Below are 21,544 nucleotides of genomic sequence, written 5' to 3' on the forward strand. Positions count from 1 at the left end.
GCCCGGCGGGCGGTGGGCGGGGCCGCGGCTCGCGCGGCGGAGAGCGGCGCGCCCCCTCCCCCAGGTCAGTGCTGGCGCGCGGCGGCGGCGGGAACCGCCTCGCCCCTCCCGCCGCGGCGGCGGCGGCGGGCGCGCGCGCGGGGCGGGGGAAGGGAGGGGAAGGGGGGCCGGGCTGGGCCGGCGGCGCAGCGGGTGCCCTTGGCGGCCCCGCGCGCCGGCCGGAGCTGCGGCGCAGCCTGCACTGCGGCAGGGGAGCGGGGCGCAGCCCCTCCTGGGACAATCCCGGGGTCGCGGGGCCTGCCGCAGCGCCTGCGGGAGGGGTGTAGGCGAGCCGAGACGGCTTCGCCCGCCCTTCCCGCCACCTCCGGTCGGTCCTGCCGCGGCTGGGAGGGCCCCGCTCCGTTTCTCTGGAGGAGGACGCAGTTTCGGGGCGAGAGCGAGCCCCGTCCGTGGATGTGAGGGGCGATTCCCAGACCCGTGCTTCCCTCCACCCCAGGATGCCGCTGTGGCGGCCGGAGCGGGGCGCCTGCCGGGCGGCCGCCCCGCCACCCCCCATGTTTAGGTGTCGCCGCTCGGGGGTGACGCAGCAGCGGTGGAGGCCGCGGGCCGGGGGTGGGGGGGCCTGGCCCCCCGCGCGCTGGCGGCGCTCCCTTCCGCGCCCGCCAGGGGCGCCCGTGAGTCGCGCGGGGCGGGGGCGGCCCCGGCGGCCTTGCTGGGGCGGCCCCAGCGGCCTTGCTGGGCCCGCGCGGGCTGGGCGGCCGGCCTCGCCTTCCGATTGGTCGGCTTGCTGCCCGCTGTGCCCGCCCCCCCGGCACACAGCCAATAGGAGCGGAGCCCTGGCGCCGCTGGCTCCCTTCCCCCGCGCTTGCCGCAGGGGCGGTGCGGGCGCTGTTTGCCTTGGAGCCAAGGACGGCAGGGAAGGGGCGGAGTCTCCCCGGCATCCGGGGCTGGCGGGCCCCGGGGGCAGTCTGGAGGCATCCGGACTGCGTGGGCCGGGCGGAGCTCGCGGGCCGGTCTGTACCGGTCCGGTCCGGTCAGCCCGCCGGCGGAGCGGGCCCGCCCTGCCCGTATATGTCGGTGGCTGTGCTGCAGCAAGCCGGGCCTCCCGGCCCGGGAGACAGCGGGCGTGGCCAAAGTGTGCCGTGTGCTGAAGAGACGTTGGAAAATAAATCCCAGTTCCGTGCCTGCTGCTCGGAGGTGGCGCCTCCTGCCCTGTTGTGGTCGCCCTTCGTCCCGCTTTCTTCTTGGATTGCTGCGTTCCGCTCCTCCTGGCTTGGCGCCTCTTGTGCCGCAGGTCTGGCGCTCAGGCCCCTCGATGGAATTCGGTCTATATGATCTCTCTTTCCTTGCAACTCACTGTAAGCCTGTACAGTTGAAAAATCATTCCTGGCATTACTGATCCAGGATGAGGTTTTGTTGGCTAGGAAGGGCAACAAAACCATTTTAAATCTCTTTCTGCCACTTACCACACACTACTGGAGACTTTACCCCTTGCACCAGCTCTCCACCACCTGGGTTGCAGTTGCTGAGTTTCAGCTCTTTTTTTATCCAGGAGGTATCAGGCCTTTAAAAAGGTAAATATGCCTTGTCCTGGACAGCATTGCTTTTTAAATACAGACCAAGTTTAAAATAATATTTCATCCCAGTAAGTATTCCAATAACAGGCCTCTAAATTGGGCAAAAACGTACAAGTGAAGAGCATGTAAAGATACAAAGTTAAGCCCAATATCAGTTCGTCAGGGTATCCTTGTCAGGATGGAGGGCTTGTTCCACAGCACACACTATGATTTGCTCTTTAAATAAAATGTTTATTTGAACTATTATGTTAAATGTATTTTTAGTATTAAAGATCCTCCTTCAGTTTTTGAAAAGTATTCTAAAATGGGCAGGTTTTTGAACCAGGCAGCTTGAGGACTTTTTGTTAATAACTTGCTGAGGATGGATTTTGTGTTGTAAGGGAAATGTTCTTAAGAAAGCCAGATGAGGGTAGGGACTAGGGTAGGTCACTGAGCTTCTCCAGCAAATGAAACATGTCCACTGCAGTACTGAGTCTGTGAATATTTTTATTTTATTAGCTCACACAATGTAGTGCAAATATAGAAGGGTTGCTCTTAGTCTGAGCTGCCGGCATAAGGACACTGTTGTGTTTCAGGCTGCCGGGTGGCTCTGCCGGCAGGCCTGGTGGTCCCTGTAGCACCAGGATGTACTGGCAGGAGCAAGGCTGTGAGTCGGCTCCATTCTCTGTCCTGTGGTCAGGACAGATGGCTGGGGCTGGATCTGTGCTCGGCTGTTCATGGCACAGCAGCTGGAGCTGGGGCTGAGCGGTGTGTGTGTTCTGCAGGTGACATTCCCGTACAACCACGTAGTAATCTAATTGTTGCTTTTATTATGTATCACAGTGATTCACAGCGTCTGCTGTTCTCTTTAACGTGTGTGCTTGCTCACAAGCAGTGGAGTTACTGAAAGTGCAGACTGCTGCACCAAATGAGCAGCCAAAGGAAAAGATGCCCTCTTGCATATTGATACAGCAGCCAGTTATATTTTTTCACCACTTGTTGCAAGCACACAGATGTGTTTTGATCTTAGAGTGTTTCCATAGGATCAAAAAAATCTTTTTATTCCCACCAATGTCGTTTGCTGAGTTCTAACACATGCAAGAGTAGTATGGACCACCTTTTAGATAAGAGGGAAATAATAATATTATTTCTTTCTGAAATGTTGACGGATTATTTTGTTTGTTTTAAATACCGTTCAGAGGGAAGAAATGAGACTGAAACTTCTGCACCTTCAGATGAGATCTTTCCACTCTTTAACAACAATATGCCAGTGCCAAAGCTTTAACAAAACTGGATGTCTACTATTAAACCTGGATAATGAAGTTAAAAGAGCAGCTCACAGAACAGCAAAGTCTTGGGATTTGTATGCACTGAAACCTGCATTCCCTTGGTTGACAAGTCAATGTGTGCAAGTCAGGAATCAGCATTTTCTCCAAGGATTTCTGTCCACTTTGGAAAGAAATGTTTATTATCAGAGTGGGGAGGGTTTTTTCTCATCTTGGAGACGTTTGGGAGTGACAGTGATGGAAAACTACAGGCTCGATACAGAGTGGATGAAAAAGCTTAGGAACACGTCATCAAGATTTTATGCAGTTGTATCAGCTGGTAAAACTGTCCCCAAAGCCAGTAACCAGCCTGTTAAGAGGCCACCAAAGGCACCGAGGACCAAGCAGCCATCCAGAGCGAACCTGCCTCTCTCAGACATGGAGGTGAAGTATATCATTTACAGTCTATGTGACATTAAGGGGGGTGCATCGGTTTAATTTCCATTCAGATTTGGGTTTAGATGAACATTTTAATGAAATCAACATAATTATTTGGTGAGAAAGACTTCATTATTTACACTAGTGTTGGAGCTTTGTAAATAGAAGCAAGCTTGATAGAAATTGGCATGTTTGGTATTTTGAAGGTAAAATGGAAGTTACTTGCAATGTGTTAAAAAGTATAGGAAAGATGAGTGGTTACTATAAAGTGGAAAGGTGAAGTGCATTAAAAATAGTTTTGACCAGTGCTTTCAAATGACATTTTCTATTGCGAAACAAAGTCTAGCTGTCAGAATAATTTAGCTTTCTCTACATCTCTTTGTTTATCCAGATCTACCCAGTTTTAAGGTTTCACTCAAACAGAAATAAAAGTGAAAGTCAATAGTATAAAGCTTATATTCAGATTAAGTTTCAGACAGGTAGTGAATGTGCAAGTGTAGCCTGTGTTACCTGAGAAAGATCATTCCATGTGTAGAAATAGCACCTTGATTATCAGACTCTGATGTCTACAGAGGAAATGCAGCAACACACTGTTTTAGATACTGTGAGGTACAATGAGGAAGAACAGTGCGTATTTGCAGCCAGATCTCCTTAAGATAGCTCTTAGCCAAGCCAGGCTTTAGGTACACTTGAATATAGGATTCCCATGGTGAATCCTGGTGTCAGATGTGTTACTGTTCTCGTCAGGCTAAAACAACTGACTTTCAGGGTATTGTTAATAAAATAGTACGATAGGTGAGACTAAAACAAGGACTGTGTCTTTAGAAATAGTTTCCACGTTGCAAAGTATACCTGTTACATGATCTACTGAATGTGAGCAGAGAAAAATTTTAGTGCTTGCCTTCTCATATCTAAGCTTATGATGAGTATTTTGTGTGATAAGCAGGTGCATGCCATAGTGTAACATAAAGAGATAGTTATAAACAATTTAGTTCCCACTAATATTTTCATGTTCTTTGGAAGAGGAAAGTGAAAAATATTAGTCCTGGAACACTATGTAATGCTTCCATCTTTTTAGTCATGGTATAACATTACATTCAGAGTTTGATTCTCCTTGGTGTTGGGTGAAGTGACAACATTTTTGAGGCTTTTAAATGACAGCATAGAATGCAAACAGTTTCTTTGTTTGACATTTTCATATATATGTGCAAGTAACATACAGTGCTATTTTAAATTTTTTCCGTTGTGAAGAAATGGAGAAAATACCATCTGATGCCCTGAAATAATAATATACTTCCTGAGGAGGCTTTTGCATGGCAAAATGCTGGGCCAGAAATTACCTCTAGTGTAGCAGGGCCTAGCACCAAGGCCATTGCCTTAGGGACATCTCCTTCCCATCTTTTCCTGCCTCTGGAGACAGCATTTGCAGGCCCATTCCTGAGGTTCTCAGTGTGAGAGCCCTGAGGATCTCTGGGAGGGCCTGACAGCTGACACCTTTCTTTTGCAGAGCGATTGGTGAGCGAGGTCCTTCCCATCCTCCCCAGCACTGGTCTTCATGGTTTTTACAGGCAGAGTGCAGGGCACCAGCAGTGCTAAATCGTTGTACAGCCAGTTTTTCAGGATAGATAGAGGATTTCCTTGGAAGCAGTTAAGTAGTTTAGTCAGTCCATCAGTGAGCGGTACCACTACTTGGATAACCTGGTATGATCTGATGGCAGGAAAAGCCTCTGAGCTAACTCTTAATGCTACAGCCATCTAGCATAGAAATAGTTTGAAATTCAGGCATAGACACAGTATTTACTACACTTTAGATAAAGATTGATTCCTGTGGTAATACGAGGACTAAAGTTCATCCTACGGGTTTTCTTTCTTAAAATTTTTTGTATGCTAAAATTGGAAGAGATGGACTAAGGGGACTTATGATTCCATGAGCCTGTACAGTTGTTGGGGGCAGGATGATACAGAAAATAAGTTGTCAAGGTACTTAGCTGTCCTTAGGAGCAGCCATGCTGTGTGCTGCTCTGAATAAAATCTCAATAATGCCATAGGCAAAAAGGAGAAGGGGGTGAGTAGCTCAAGTTCCTTTCTAGCACCAGTACAGGTGCTATATTTTGGGGTTTTTGAAGTTTGCAGGTGAGAGTGATGTAGCAGAACATGGCATTAAGGTTGATCAGCGAGTTAACACCTCTATTTTAGGATTAACTGAATCACTGATTAGAGTAGATTTTTTGTCTGTGTCTCCACCAGCACCCATGGACACGGATTTTAGGTGTCTTAATCACAAATTATGCCTAAGCCAAATGTTCTCTATCAAACAAGATTTTTGTAAATATGTAAGTGAAACAGTACATGGTAAAAAAAAAAAAAACCCAAACCTGAAAGTAGTTCATATCCAAAATGCTTTTTCAGGCATGTAGCTAAATGGAAAACCTCTGGTTGTAACTAAATGAGAAATGTAGCCATTGAAACTAAAATTGCAGCTGTAAGACAGAAAGTCAATCCTGTAGTGCCTTGAAATGGAGAATAGCCCAAGTAATACACTGTGCAAAACACAGAGCAGGATAGAGGTTTTCAGATTGTATACTAACTACAAGATGAGAATTTGCTCCCTTAACTCTTGACAGAAGAGTTTCATGGCAGAGCATGCATACTTATCGTAACAGGAGCTTTTTGGAAGAATCTTCAGATTCAGATGTATAATTGGCACTGGTGATTTAGTGATTGAGAATGGATTTATGCAGTTGAAATTATGATAATGAAACGATACTTTGAGGGAACTGAAAGCAGAGTTCTGTTCCACTGTTAGTTCAACCTTCTAGCACAGTTATGGGAATATGCCTACAAAATTGCTCTCTAAATATTATAATTACTTTGGAAGCTTATTTTCTGCTAGTGGTTGCTGAATTAAGATGATGTGTAAGCAAAGCTTTGGCTGTGATGGTAGAATGTTGACATTAAAAAAGAAAAGTTCAAATGTGAGGTGGTGATTCTAATGATTGCTGACAGGCCCCCCGCAGGGAGCAGAGCCCCTCTTGAAGCCTTGCTATCTGACAGTGTATGAGTGCTGCAAGAATGTAACTTGTGTTTTACATTCAAGTGTATTGTGGACCTAAATGCCTGCAGATGAACACAGTTCTTTTGTTCATTTGTTGTTAGTTACATCTCCATTTGTATTAGTTACAAAAAGCTGGGAAGTGACTGATCCACAGTGAGACATTGCTTTCTGGATGTTTTCCACTACATTGTACTGAAAAACAATTTTGTAGGTCATACATGGTATCAGAACAAAGAAATACACTTCAGATGAGTAGTAGAATTTGCAAATCAGTGTATTGTGACTTGTTTGATTAATCACGAAAATCTCACATCTCCTTGCAAGTCAGCATCATTTTTCCATTTACTTCTTTGAATAGGACATTTTAGTTGTTTAGATTGTGGGATATTGGGACATGCTGGCCATGTGTATGCTCCACTGCTGTTAGTGCAGGATGCAGCTCAGGTCGGGGAGGGAGGCTGGAGCTGTGCAGCACCTGCAGCTGGCCCGGAAGGTCGGTGACTTTGGACTTTCTGTGCTGCAGTGGCTCAGCCCGGGCAGTAGCTCGGTGCATGGCAGAACACGATGCTTGTGTTTCGAGCTTCTGCTTGATAAACACACTGGGGTAGTCAAACTCCATTTATCTTTAAAACACGGTATTTTAACTCTTATCATGGGTGTCCTGCCTCTGGTTTCAGTGATCAGCCAAGTGTGTCATAAGCTGCGGGATGGGAGAGCAGCAGCAAGTGCAGCTCTACTCTTCAAGTATTTGATTGGCTTTCAGGGAAGAAGAGTTGTCTTTGAGGCTCTGTCATAGAGATTTTGTTGTGACTTCACTCATGCCACCTGACTTGTTCTCAGTGTGTGATTTGCTTTCCCAGTTAATGAGCAAGTACTCTTTGTTATTATATGTATACCAGGTAGAAATCATGGCAATGATACCACAGAACAATGCATAAATGAAAATTGTCACTCTCTTAATAAAGTTGAAGCAAACAGTTGTCTTATTACCATCTTGCTTCAGCATTGCCCTAACTCAAATCTCTGTTCCTTTGGCACAGAATCTGATGCAGTGCACAGCCTTTGCAACAGCAGATGAATATCATCTTGGTAATCTGTGTCATGACCTGACTTCACATGGATATGTTGAAATAACAAGTTTGCCTAGAGGTAGATTTTTGAAACATATTAAATGCAATGTTATATCTGGGGAAATAAAATATGGGTGAGGGATATAATTTTTGTAACTTTATATATTCTTATTCTGATAATATCTGAGAATATATCATACTGCCTGTAGAATTATTGCTTTGCTTTAAGATTCTATTTACCTAAAAGTCCCCACAACAAAACCTTTCAGAACAGCAGTGTGAGTAGCTCTTGCTCTTACCCTCTGATAATTTTTCCCAACATTACAATTTCATTAGAAGTATAGAAAAATGACATGCATGCATGAGAAATAACTTTGGAAATTGACTGATACAGAGAATTTCTACAGAAATTTACTAACTGAGTGTTAGTTTTTGAATGTTTTATTTTAATTAATCCTTCAGTAGTGAGGTAGTGCAAACTAGAGAATTGTTTTGACAGACATCAGCTGTCAAAACAATTCTGTAGTTTGAAGTGTTGTGTCTCCTTTCTGTACGTAGATTTCTATTAATGTAAATCAGAGTTGGAGAGGAAGGCTTGCAAGAGAGAATCTTGCTGACTAAGTGAAATGAAAAAGATGCACACATAAGTGTTTAGTTCTAGTAAAGAGAATGCTGTTGATACTTCTTTATTGGGCCAAGTATATCCTAGCAATTGTTGAATGCTAAACTTAGGCTTCAGCAAAATAATTGATTCTGGTTTCTATATGAAAGATCTCTGCAGACTTGGGAAAGTATGGCTTGGAAATAGCTGCAGTATACTACAAAAGAAAAACAAATTGATCTTATTATAGCTTAAGGAACTTTATGCCCTGGAACAGCTGTGATTTTCATATGTCAGTAGTAGAATACCTTTTCTTCTTCCTTTGAAAGAACAGATTATATGAAGCTAGGAGAAGCACTGGCAGTTCATGGGCATTTCAGTAGGGGTTATCAGGAGCCTGTCTGCCTGTCAAATAATAATCTAAGTGCAGTGATACTCCAGTGGGTTTCTTTCAAGCACAAGACTTACTAATGACTGTCTTGTTCAGAAAGATGAACATGAAAGACAATATTCACTAGAATATAGACTTCATGTTTCTTTGTAGTTTCTTTGTATTGAAACTAACCCTGGTTTCACAGCTTTGGGATAGAAACTTTGTACAACCCCCAGCATGACTGTGAATTAAATGTTACTGTTGACATTATTTTACTCTGGGAGTGTCAGTTTTGCCAATTCCTTTTATTTCTTCATGGTGTTTTTGACTCATGAGTACTGTTTATCAAAGGTTTGGAGGAAGTAATGATGAAAGGATATTGGCTTGTGCCAGCAGATCTGAAGTGTTGTGATGGTTGGCATGTACGTGTAGCAGTGGTTGGTTACCAAGCCAAACACTGAATTTGGGAGAATAATTTTTAAAAATATTTCCACATAGAAATCTAAAACAGCAGTTATGGTGTGAATTTGTTGCTTTGCAGTGTTTTTCCAAAGCATTATTCTTGGTTTTGTCCTTTTTAAAAACATTTTAGAGGCAGATCCTGCACCTCCACATAAAGTAGACCAAATTCTCTTCAATTGTGTGTGTTTTGGCTGGAGTGGATAAATAAAGATATGGCTGGTATTTGAAAAGGCAAATGAGAAGATGTAGACAAATGTTACTTCCATGATGAACTCAAACTTCACACCTAAAATCCCTCTAGTTATTCATCCAATTATGTGTTTCTGAACTGGACTAGCAAGTGGAAGAAAAGTCTTTAAGGGCTCATTCAGACCAACCGTGGGGTCCCAGTTCAGATATTAGCAAAATGTATCTGGTACTTGGTCATGTCTCTCTGCTGCCTCAGTCTACCTGCCCTCTATGGCCTGAGCAGTAAAGGTAGAATTTGTACACAAGCAGAAGTCACAACTTTTGATACTACATCACTTGACTTGTGATTTTCCTGAAAAGGCATTTAAATTTTTAAGGCTTAGCTGTTAGGCCCTGCAAAGTCTTTGTGAAGTCTCACTTTAAATAGAAGTAGGGGACTTTCCTGGTCTAGCTTCCACTAGTGCTGCAACAAAACAAGTCGTGCTGGTTTGAAACCACATCAGGACTTAGAAAACTCCATCTGTATTAGTGAGTGGCACAGTGGAGAAGATTTGTAGAAGAAGAATCAAACCCCTGTTTTGAGAACACAGCAAGCACATTTTTTAAGTTTGGAGATATTCTACTTGGACTAGCTCTGGTCTAATACTTTGTAACAAATGCCCAATTTAGTGGTTGGAGTACCACAGCAGCATTTTTTTTATCTTCTCTTTCATTTTGATTTAATGCAAAAGCCCTCACATTTTATGTACTGTTGTGCAGTGCATATCAGAAGTGTGGTAAGGGAGAGTGGGTGGAAGATTTATTTCAAAAGCACACTTCTGATGTGCAGGGAAATGCAGGTGTAGGCTCTCCTGTCTTGGGGGTACTCTTTCAAGTTTCTGACTGGCAAAGCAAAATCAGCACAATTTGAATGCGGATTAATCCTTTAGTGTATAGAAGTGAAGAGCTTCCAGGCAAGGAGATTTGACTGGTAATTTCTCTGCAACTGTGCAAAACTTCCACAGCTCTCTCACATTGTATGTCCATTTCTGTGTTCTGTTCCTGGTTATTTACAATGTCTGCATCAGTTTTCTCCTAAGTCTTTTGTTCTTCAAGACTACTATCTTTCATTAGCTGAAGATCTGGTGAGGTTCCCAGCTGAGGCCCAGTCAATCTAGAATGTGTTCTCCAGTTCAGAGATGCAGTGTAGTTCGATATTGTAGTTGGTCCCTGGCAAGCATTTCTATCAGAAAAAAAAAATGTAGAACTGGCTGATGTGTTAGTATGCAATTGTTGAATTACAGCTATCAGCTGCCATGTTTAGAAGTTTGACTAAATAGTCTATTTTTTTCACTTATTTCAAACCAGATGCTGCAAATGTTTTGGTGGTCAGTACTGAGAAATCTGCAAAAGAAGATGATCCCGGCATGATTTTTTTCTTCAGGTAAGCAATAAATCATGCTCAAAATATTATGTCATTAATCACAATGGTGTGAAGGAAGCAGTGCAGCTTGCTAGATCTTGCATCATATTACCTCATGAAACTCAAGGAATAACTGTCCAGTCAGAATGATTAAAGAAAAATCAGAATTATTTAAATGATTGAAAAACACCTTCTCATGATTTTTCATTGAAGTCTGGTTAAAAAGCAACTAGTATGTAATTTCTCTGAAGACAGTTTTAAGTTTCTTGATTCACAATGACAAAATTTGCCACTGTACGATTTGAGTATTCCATTAAAATACATTTAAAACAGTATGATTACACTCAGTTTTTCCTTGAATTCACAGGGAAGGGGCTGTTGTATTTTGGAATGTGGAAGAGAAAAGTGTAAGTAAAGTGAAACTTGGTTAAAACTGCATAAGCAGGTGTTTTGTCAGTCTCACAAAGCTCAGCATGCTAGAGGTTTGTTTGGGAGATTGATCTTTCTGTGAAGGAAAAAAGCTGATTGATTCTACTCCAATGAGTGCAGGTTCTTCCCTGCTGCTGCCCTCAAGTGTGGGGGCTGCTGATACATCACCTTTGAAATTCATCTACTTAAGACAAAAATCTGAAACCTTAATTTAGTGAGACTGACAAAAAGAATATTCTTGCAGGTCTACATCCTGAAAAAGTAGATCAGAAAAATCTACCTGTGAATGATTATTTAAAAAGCACTAATGTAACAGAAAAAAGAATTATAAGCAACTCATTAGTACTGTTCTGTGTTTTTACCAGCCAGCAATTTTCCTGAAGGAAGTTGTTTTATTGATTGGTGTAATTATTAAATATGTTGCTGACATATTATATTTTGGTGATCTCTGCTGACCTAGAAGGGTATGCCAGAAGCATATCTATTCTAATGAATACATTTATAGTTATTTAATATTTTAAATGTATTTTTATTACTGTGGTTAAGCTGGATTCTAGATACAAAAGTATTGACCTTATCTGTAGACAGATGTGAAATTAAATGGTGTATTAAATAGATGATACTGAGATGCATTGAAGTTCACAGGAGGATTTTTCATTGGGGTAAATGAAAACACAGAGCAGTTGTTTCCAGATGTAAACAATTTCTGGATTCTTCTGTTTCAGAGCTGAAATGTTCCCAATTTCCTGTCTGTTTTGGGGGGTGTCAGTATATCAGGTGTCCTAAAAAAGATACCAGTTCTCCCTTGCCTGTTTGGATGCTATGGCTGTAACTACACTACTGATTCACAAATATTACTGAAGACCAGCTGCTTTAACTCCTGATGATCTTTGAGATGAACACCTTAGCCCACCAGAGTACTCTGAAAACTCTCCTTTTGTTGTACAAGCTTAAATACCTTTGAAAATTTGATACCATGTCTTCCTGGTCAATACTAGTATCAGTAATTGGTCCCTTTCTAGCTTTATTTGTAAAAGAGGAGGAAAATACCTCTTTCTGTTTATTGAAATCATAGTTAAAGCTTTAACTGCCAAACAACTTGCTCAAATACAGGAAGTGTTTTTATGGACATGCTTTAATGAACTGAAATGAAAGGAGAAAAATCTCAAACTGGTCTGTAGAACAGAAACTGAAAGTAAGTCAGTAAAACAGAATGTAGAGTGTCACTGCAAATGGACAAAAGTACCCCAAAATTACTAGTAGGAGAAAAAAAAATTAAATTAACAGACATTTACCAGAAGAAGTAACAATTACAGACTGATCACAAAAAGAAACTTAAAACAAAAGAGCAATTTTAAATACCTGAGTAGGAAGGTTGCACAGCAGCTTCCTTACCAAAATAGCAAGGGCAAAAAGAAAAACCAGCTCTGAGGTTTTTTTAAAAGGAAACTGTGTGACGCAAGTGCCCATAATAGCAAGAGTTTGCAGCTAGTGACTCCAGAACATCTCTTCTAATTAATTTTACTGTGTCACAGCTAGTCCCTTCTATAAAATTAGGCTGGGCCTAGAAGCAGTGTGAGGTTTGCACTGCTGAACTGTCCCTGGACACTGCTGTTTTGCTGAGGTGACTGGCCTCAGAGCAGATGCTTCCTATGTTCTCATACCCTTTTTTATCACAAGACTTGAATTGTATGGTAAGTCTTAGTCATGCCAATATTGAATTCAGGATTATGAAAGAAGCTGTTTCAGCTGTACAGTTGAGGGGTTTTTTTCAGTGAAAAATGTTACTGTGTTACATAGATAGTATCACCAAAATTCTTGAAAGCAATGAAGAAAGCTAGCAGTGCAAAGAAAATCCCTCTTGCAGGTGATCCAACAGATTTTTTTAGAGTACTTAACCTGGAAAATATGCTTTATGAAAAATGTATAGGGTACAGTTTTGTGCTAAAAGATGAACTATGAGCTTTTATTTTAAAAGGAGAGTGCTTTTAAGTATGACTTAGTAGAAGATTAAACTCTAAAGAATTTAGGCATCAAAAGTGTTTTGTGGTTTTGTGGTTTGGTTTTTTATTGGCTGTTGTGTAGCTAAATGCCTTTTAAAAACTCATAGGTGAGTGCTTTTTTTAGTTCAGAATTTGTTCTAATTCCAGATGATTTTTTTGAGGGGAGCCTTGTAGCATATAGAAAGGAACAAGGATGAGAGATCCTAAGTCAGATGTCAAGAGGAGAAAGTTTTGTGAGAGGAAAGGACTCTTTCTTCCTGCATCAGGTTTTAGTCTGCTGGAGAATAAAGGAGCAGCGAGATTACTTCTGCAAGTAAAATTGCTCATTTAACCACTTACAGGGATGAACGTGGCAGCTGAAACAATTTTTCCAGATTTTTGTAGTGGTAAAGGGTTTCTGTAATACAGCTGACCTCTGGTAGCTGAAACAAGACTACTGATTTAGCAGCAAACTAGTAATTTTATCAGAAACATCCACCTAATGTACTTCTCCTAAAGATTCATTCCCACACTCGGACATCTGCCAAAATCTAGTACAGCTCATTGTTATAATACTGAATATATCCATGTTGCCCTTACTGCTGCCGTGGTTAATCCTTACCCTGTTCCATGTGTACACATATAAATTGACATTTCAGTTTTCCCAGATTCCTTGCAGTTGTTTATAGGTACAAATTCTTCTCAAACCACAACTAGTTTCAGATGTAAACTATGTTAATAATAACTTCATTATTTAGCACACCTCTTCATTGTTAGGTAAATAATTTCAGCATGAAGGTTGCATTCATCAGCCTGCCCTGTGCAAGTTCTTTGCAGAGTGATAATTTGCTGCATGGTAACTATTGCTGCAATTGTCTCCTTCTTAGATGAAGAATATCATGCGAGTGCTAGAGCAGCATGAAATTCAGCCATACGAAGTTGCACTGGTCCATTGGGAGAATGAAGAGCTGAACTATAGAATAGGAGAGTAAGTATCTTCAGGTGGTCTGTATATAAAAGCTAACAGACACCTAAACCAATTTCAAGCAAAAGTAATTCAGCTAGTAAAAATATACTTGTCCTTACTTTTTTTCCAAATGAGTAAAATAAAGAAAAAACCTATGAATCTGAGTGGATAAATGTTTCTGTCTTGGTAAACTTGCAAATAGTGGCCTTTGTGATTTGCTTATATGATAGATCTTGTAAATAAGAAGCTCCCTGCCCACACAACTCTTCAGCAATCTCAAACAGAAACTATGTATGTCACAGCAAAAAAACTAATAAGCATTATTGAGACGAGTTTGATTTTAAAGAGGATGCTTTCTATAAGTTTTCACCTTGTCCTTGAGATTTGTATACAAAGATGTAATTTCTGCATATACTTCATTTAGTAGGAACGTTACAGCTTGATTATTATGTAATGATAAACCTGGCAAGTTATCTTTCCTTGTTAAATAATGTTTTCTCATCATAGAAAGAAAATTATCTCTACAGAAATATTTCACACTGAAAATGATTATATATATTACCTGTAATTTTCCAACAGCACCCAAAAGCAACCCCTAGACAGGACACTTTTGATAGGAATAGGAATTGAATGAATGATGCTCAGCTTATTTAAAGTAACTTGATAAGGAGACAGCTATTTGGTTGTTCCTGACCATTTGAAAACTGCATGTACTATTTAGTGTAATTTGCGATTCTTGACATGCTCCATTTCGCTTCTGCATGTTTCATAGTGAGATTGACACGAAAAATTGAACAAGTCTTTTGTCCCCTTTTCGTTGCTCCTTGCCCCCTATGCAATAAATGTTTTAGGGAAAGCAACAACATCATAGTGGGGAGGGAGTAAGATTGGTAAGAGTGACAGTGGTAAATGAAAACAGAAAGATAACAGAGGAGCTAAAGAGCAGGAGAGAGGCCAGCATCCTGCTTACTCTGAATAATCTGTGTGTATGCAGCAATGCTACAGTTACCATCACAGTTTGCTGCACTTGCATTTACACCTAGAAAATTTGGCCATATTTGTCTTAGACAGAGGAACTAATTGTCAGTGATTTGTTGTGAATATTGTCAGGTTGAACATGAGTAAAATGCAAGCATGGGGATGATACCATACAGACATGGCATGCTTTATCTAAATAAACAACCAGCCTTTCTTGCACTGTTGATTATTCTTTAAATGTTCCTATGCTGGTGGCTCGATCAATGAAGATGCTTCAATCTTGTCTTAACAGAGGTCAGTCAAAGCTCCATAAAGGACAAATATTGTTAAATTCTGAGCTGGATAGTGATGAAGTTGTTCTGCAGAAATTTGCCTTTTCAAATGCTCTTTGTCTTTCTGGTAAGTTAATATTGTTCGTACTATGTAGTCTATGCTACAGATTTTGTGAAATGTCATTATAAGTGGTACTTGTACAGTGACAGGCTGGAAAAAACTTGGTATCTGGTTTAGACAAACTTTGTAAAGAGTGATTGTGCTTTAGATTGAGAGGATTTGTTTTCAATGCTTTTACCATGTTTTCTGTAAATTGGAATTGCTTTATTGAATGGAAACCTTTTTAAAGCTGAACAAAGCACATTAACAAACATGCTTTGCAAAAGATACACATTCTGCTGGGCATCCTGTTCCCCACCTTTGAGAACTATCCTAGGATAACAATGAGTGTAGAGTTCAGTATTAGAAACCTCTCAGTAATCTTGAGTTATTCATACTGACATCATTTCCTCTGACAGAAAAAGCTAGACGCCAGCTAAAGACAGGGCAGCTATTCCCAGCTGGGGAGGTGTATCAGTAACACATATGTGGACCAGAGTCTATGTTTTGCAGGCTTATTAGCCATGGTGGCAGACAGTGCGAGGCACTGTGAAGAAGTCAGGTTCACCAGTCATCCTGCTGCTTGAGCAAATAACACCTGTCTACTGCTTCAGACCTTGAATGATGGAGGGAGTGGGAGTTAGGAACCAGCAGCAGTAAGGCTGTCCTCAAAAAGGCCTTTTAAGGGAAGTCTGGTCTGTCTACTTCTACTGCCTTTAGGGTAAATTCCAGGATTCCAGTAGTATTTTGGGGAAGTGCACCTTTACACAGGAGAGAAACAGAATGCACATTTTTGAAGTGCTACACTATTTCATCAAGGAGTGCAGTGTAAGTAAATGGTTCTTGACTGTTGAAGGAAGAGCTGTTGAGAAAAAGGCATATTGTTCTCTATAGTTTTCTTATTCATAAAGGCACTGTATGGAAGAGTAGTGCTTCCTAAAAGGGAGCAAAGGATTTATTCCCAGGAGATAATGTTCAGTAAAAATAAAGGATGCAGTATAGTCCCTAGTCAAATTTATGAATGGCAGAAACCAGCCTCTGTCAAATAACAGGTGACAGATGAAATGCTTACTGGCTGTTGTTTTTTTCAGGGGCTAAATCTGAAGTAATTTAGGTCAGTGACTTGGATTAGGCCTTTGTATTCAAAAGATGAGTGTGCAAAATGCTCAGCGTTGGGTTTACTGGCAGTGTCCTAACCAGATGATACTATTGATTACTACCACAGAAGAGTTCATTTTCACAATTAAATCTTCCCTGATTAATTTTTTCAGATTGAATGGGGTTTAAGTTTTGATCTGTTGCTACTTCTTTCTTGTCTGGGAATCTGTGGACTAAAGAACAAGGCCCAAGTTATATTATCATCTTGCAGAAACATTTTACTAGGTTCAAGCTGAGGCATAGCAGAATTTGTGTTGCCAATGCCAGTGCTGAACTCAAGCTTCCATAGAACAGAAGTTAGTATCTTCAGTAATAGTACACTCACCTAAAAAACAAAGTGGGAGATTGCTCAAGTTTGGATTGAGCTTCAACAGGAACAGGTGGTGTGTCCATACAAGCTAACTCTGGTTGGAGCACAGTGCATCAATACTGCACAAATGGAGAACGAGAGCTGTGCAGGACACTAGAAATGCAGTGGAGGCTCTTGAGGTGCCACATGAAGTCAGCCTGACGCCAGCATAGCTCATTATCTCTAGCCTCCTTGGAATGTAATTTGCAGAGGGCTCACACATCCAGTAGAGCACTTGGACACATAACTTGTGAGCTGAAGCAGAAACTCTCCAGGATCTGAACTGATCACTTGGAGAAGAAAGCTGCACTCATGGTGAAGCTAGTTCTGTGTCAGTGCCCACCCCAGATCTGCCCACTGGTACATGAGCAGTGATTGTATGGTACAAACTGTAACTTGCAAATACTGTCTGTAAGCATCGACATGTCCTGAAGCAGCCTGTTGGCAGATGTAAAGTTAGAATTACTTGAAAGCATATGTACTTCTCACAGTCTTCTGCTTTGTTGTCTCTGTGTTGCAGTGAAGCTAGCTATTTGGGAATCATTACTGGATAACTTTGTGGAATCTATCCAGTCAATTCCTGAGGTGAGGTCTTGTTCCCCTCCTTTTTTCCTGTGTTTTGTAAAAAATCAGTCCATATGTAGCTGAGGATAGGGAAAAAGCAATTGAATGTTGAACACATTTGATTGTAATCCATCAGTGTAGAGAAGCTCAGAACACCTGCAAAGTGGTCGGACAAGAAATCATCAGCCTTTAAAGGGCTGGGAGTGCGGTTCTGCATTGTCATAATGTTTCCTATGTTGTGCCACTGTCACTTGCTACAGGTGAAATGTATGTGTAACAGGAAAAGCAGCATTTAAAAACCTGGCCAAACACAGAGTGTGCTAACTTGGGCTGAAAATAATGTGCTTTGACTTGAACATAATGAAGAGTTTGAGCGAATTACTTAAGTTTTTCATGAGATATAATTACAGTACAAAACTCATATAATGTTGTATATAAAATTGAGAATTGTAAGGTTCAAAAGAGAAAACATTTGGTTTATTGTTTTTATATGAAGGAAATAAATGGTAATACATTGATTGTTATAAGGAGAAAGTCTATCAAAAGGCTAAGGAGTGGCAACAAATCATCTCTTGTTCAGGAAATCACTTACAGAAAATGCCCCAGTATTTCTGTAGCTACTGGTGACGTACTCAGTGATTTATTGAGAAGCCTGGATTAACCAGTTGCACGGTGATATTCTTAGAAAGCTAGAGGAGCAAGGCACTAAGCAAACAAAACTGTTAGTAAGTACAGTATGCATTCTAAGATGCTTCAGGCTGTAAAACTGTGGACTTCTTAACTACTAGTACATGTTACTTGATCAAGCAGTGAAGAACTTCCTACTTTTCAGATTCTAAAGTCACGAAGGAAGGTAAAACTCTCTCATGCAGATGTGATGCAGAAAATTGGAGAACTCTTTGCACTAAGGTAAATTCTTTGGTTACAACCAAGACATTGTATTACACAGAATGTAAAAGTTACATTGTGCAGTATACAAAGAGAAGAATACACACTAAGTAGAGCAGGGTGAGACACAGTGGGAGAATTCCTTATTTTGACTGGAGTCTGTGTGCTATTTACATTAGTAAGGGGACCCACTGGTTCACCACTTACACTGGCATTTCAGCTGCAGGCATTAAGTAGGCAGTATATCATAAATGACCAAATACCACACCCTTTTCCTTTCCTGAGTCCAGCAACACGTGTTTAAACTAGTAATTACAGTAGATACTGTAAATACAGCATGTAAAGGATACCAGGAGAAAGGTGGGTAGGTGTAGAACTGTTAACTACAGCCTAGAGTCGGTAAATACCTTTTGAGTTCTGTTCTTCCCTTGACTTACTCAGAAACCACTACTGCCAAGTCATTGTATTTAATGTTTTTTCCTCCCTCAAGTGAAATTTGGCCTTTGACAATACAGTCCATTACACACTCAAAAAATAAAATAAAAAAGGAAAAAATCCCACCAAAATCTCCAAGGTAAAATTAAAAAAAAAAATTCCTGTTTCAAACACTGGGGTACTTGAAGGACTGATCAGTAATCAACAATGACATTCCAGGTATCCAAAGGTTTGTTAGCAATACGTTGAAGGCAGGAGATTTTAGCTTTCAGCCTTTATGATGCTTAGACCATTGCCTGATTCTGAGGTGTGTGCTGCACACACATATCCAGCATGCAGCACCATCACGTTTACGAGTTCTGTATTGTTGCTTCAGTGAGCCGCCAGCATAGTCAGGGACCTCTCTACAGGTATCGAAAATTAAGGAAGGTCACAGGTTGAGGAGGCAGTGATGGCATAAGGAAAAAGTCATTCATGTTCAAAAGAGTTCCACAGTAGAGTATTTGCAGAAAAGTTTCAGGAGATGTAACCAATTTGAAGTAATCACTCCAATTGTATTTTTACTATGAAAGGAGATTCTTTTCATAGTGTATGTAGAATTACAGGAAAAATTTCTTACTTCATTTAACTGCATGTAAATATTTGCTCCTATATTCACCAAGAGGAAGCCTGAACTACAGTAGTGCCCATTCTTTTTAGACACCGTATAAATCTGAGCTCAGACCTGCTAATAACACCAGACTTCTACTGGGATAGAGAAAAACTGGAAGAGCTTTATGACAAGACTTGCCAGTTTCTCAACATTAATCGCAGAGTTAAGGTGAGTGTTTTATTGTTTGAATCTTCCATGCTCAGATCAGTTGTCTTTGGCTCAGCAGGGTCACAGATTGCTCTGTAAATGTGCTTTTTTTGCAGAAAGTGAATAAATAAGGTATTATATACTCTCCCCTTTTCCAGGTGTTATTAGCCCACTTGCACCTTTACCTGGTTTGGGTTAACCTGCCTCACATAAATGAATTATTTCCTGAGCCACTAAATTAAGCTTTAAATAGAAGAACTGAGAAGTGGATTCTTCTTACTGACACGATCGTTCACGTTGGTTCTTGAAGGGTGACATAATGTTTACTGCTGAACCAGAATAAGAAACATGAAAACTACCTCTCCTGGTGGTACAGCAATCATAAATAATCAATTTTTAGGCATTCCAGAAAGCTGTATCTTCTTTTGCTTATGACTGTTTTCATGAGTAGGTATCACCCAGAAACACTTCAATACCTGTAGATGCATATCTAAATTTGTATTCTTTTGGGGAACCCATTGAAATAACAGGTTCATTTATACTGAAGCTTCTGTTGCTTGTGCATGTTGTCTTACAGAATTTTCTGTTCTATTAATTTTCTATTCTATTTTGCCAGAGGTGTTAACCCCTTTCTAGTTCTGTGGAGTATGTTTCCCTATTTAGTGATCTGATTCCATTTCTGGAGTCCAGATTTGTGATGTTTGTAATTGCTTGCAGGTAATGAATGAAAAGCTCCAGCACTGCATGGAGCTGACAGACCTAATGCGAAATCACCTGAATGAAAAGCACGCACTGCGCCTTGAGTGGATGATAGTAATACTGATCACCATAGAGGTTGGTGGGGCTTTTTTCAGTACTAAGGACATAATAACAAATGCAATATCTATACTTCATACTTTGAGAAATAAGATTACTGTATTAATGTGATGTACACAGGGATTAGTATTTGTTCTTTGCAACTTTCAAATTGCAGCTACAGTTACTTTTCAGATTATCTGATTTATAGTGTAAAGTGGTTTAAAGGTTTTAAAATAAAAATTCACACCAATGTGTTTGCTGTTCCACAGGTTCTGTTTGAACTTGCAAGGGTAGTTTTCTGATGACAGAACAAACTCAGGAAGAAGAAAACAGACAAAACAATAGAAAAGACAAGACTTGGAAAATTCCAATCAGATGCTTCTGGAGAATAATGGAAGTTTTGTCTCCTGATAAATCTCTAAATCTTCTGCTAAAATTAAGAAAAAAATTCAAAATCAGTCTGTGAACATTATTCCCAGCCACTGTACTAATAATGGTAGAGAGGGCTTAACCTATGGATGGATCTCATGTGTGCTGACTGTATTTAGAGAAAGACTCTACAGCTTTCCCCCTTAACAGTTAAAATGATGCTGAATAAATGGCTACTGTGTATTTCTGATAGATGTTTTCTCCCATGTTTACCAGCTCACTCTTGGAGAGCTGCAACACTGTCCCAAGCTTGGAGATGGCATTACCACTTGTTCTGGCATGATTTTTAATATATGTGGCAGATATATTTAATGTTATGTTCCATCCCATCAGAAAGTGGTGTTTGTATACTTGAATGGGAATACATTTATTGAGAGGTAGTACTATTTTCATTCTTTTTTTACATTTAGTATTCATATAGAAGGGGAATCAGTTGATCCTAGAAGTCACAAGGACCTGTAGCAAAATGGTAAACTAAAGGAAGATTCACAATATTTCTCTGTCCACCTTATCATGATTTCTGATTTTCATCAATTTAAGTTGCAAGGAGTGAGTTAGCATAGGGTGAAATGTCTTAATTATCCTTTAAGGTAAAAGTTTCTTCATTTTTACTTTTAATCTGTTCCTAATCCACAGAGTGCTACTTGAGAGGATGAATGGAATTTTTTTCCGAGCAACTTCTTTTTCTAAATGTATTTTCAGAAACTGGTACACAACTGCTGTTTTATCACCTGTTTCAAATTCACTTTAGTCCAGTGTATTGAATAAGGAACAGAACCTAAAGATTCTGTTAAAAGTTCCCGGAGCATCATTAACAAGCCATGATGACTAAATTCTGGCTAAAAATGCAACTACAGTTGCAGTAGCTTACTGTTCTCTGTTCACCTGAGAGAATTATTTCTGAGTGCAATACTGGACTCCTGTTGAATACATCAAATAGACATAATGGAGATAAAAATAAAGTCAGGCACAGCTAGCAAAAACA

General features: G+C 40.6%; 1 protein-coding gene across 1 annotated transcript; it reads left to right on the forward strand.

Annotated features, from left to right (window-relative positions):
* Positions 1–5: 5 nt before the first annotated feature.
* On the forward strand, positions 6–20,751 carry RMND1 (required for meiotic nuclear division 1 homolog). Its single transcript, XM_066546964.1, has 12 exons — positions 6–64; positions 2,756–3,265; positions 7,355–7,463; positions 10,357–10,432; positions 10,779–10,818; positions 13,710–13,810; positions 15,060–15,166; positions 17,167–17,231; positions 18,043–18,119; positions 19,233–19,353; positions 20,050–20,166; positions 20,400–20,751. The coding sequence occupies exons 2-12, from the start codon at positions 2,765–2,767 to the stop codon at positions 20,430–20,432; spliced, it is 1,347 nt and encodes a 448-aa protein (XP_066403061.1). The 5' UTR covers positions 6–64; positions 2,756–2,764; the 3' UTR covers positions 20,433–20,751.
* Positions 20,752–21,544: the final 793 nt, after the last annotated feature.

The sequence above is a fragment of the Molothrus aeneus genome, chromosome 3, assembly GCF_037042795.1.
Source record: "Molothrus aeneus isolate 106 chromosome 3, BPBGC_Maene_1.0, whole genome shotgun sequence".
NCBI lineage: Eukaryota > Metazoa > Chordata > Aves > Passeriformes > Icteridae > Molothrus > Molothrus aeneus.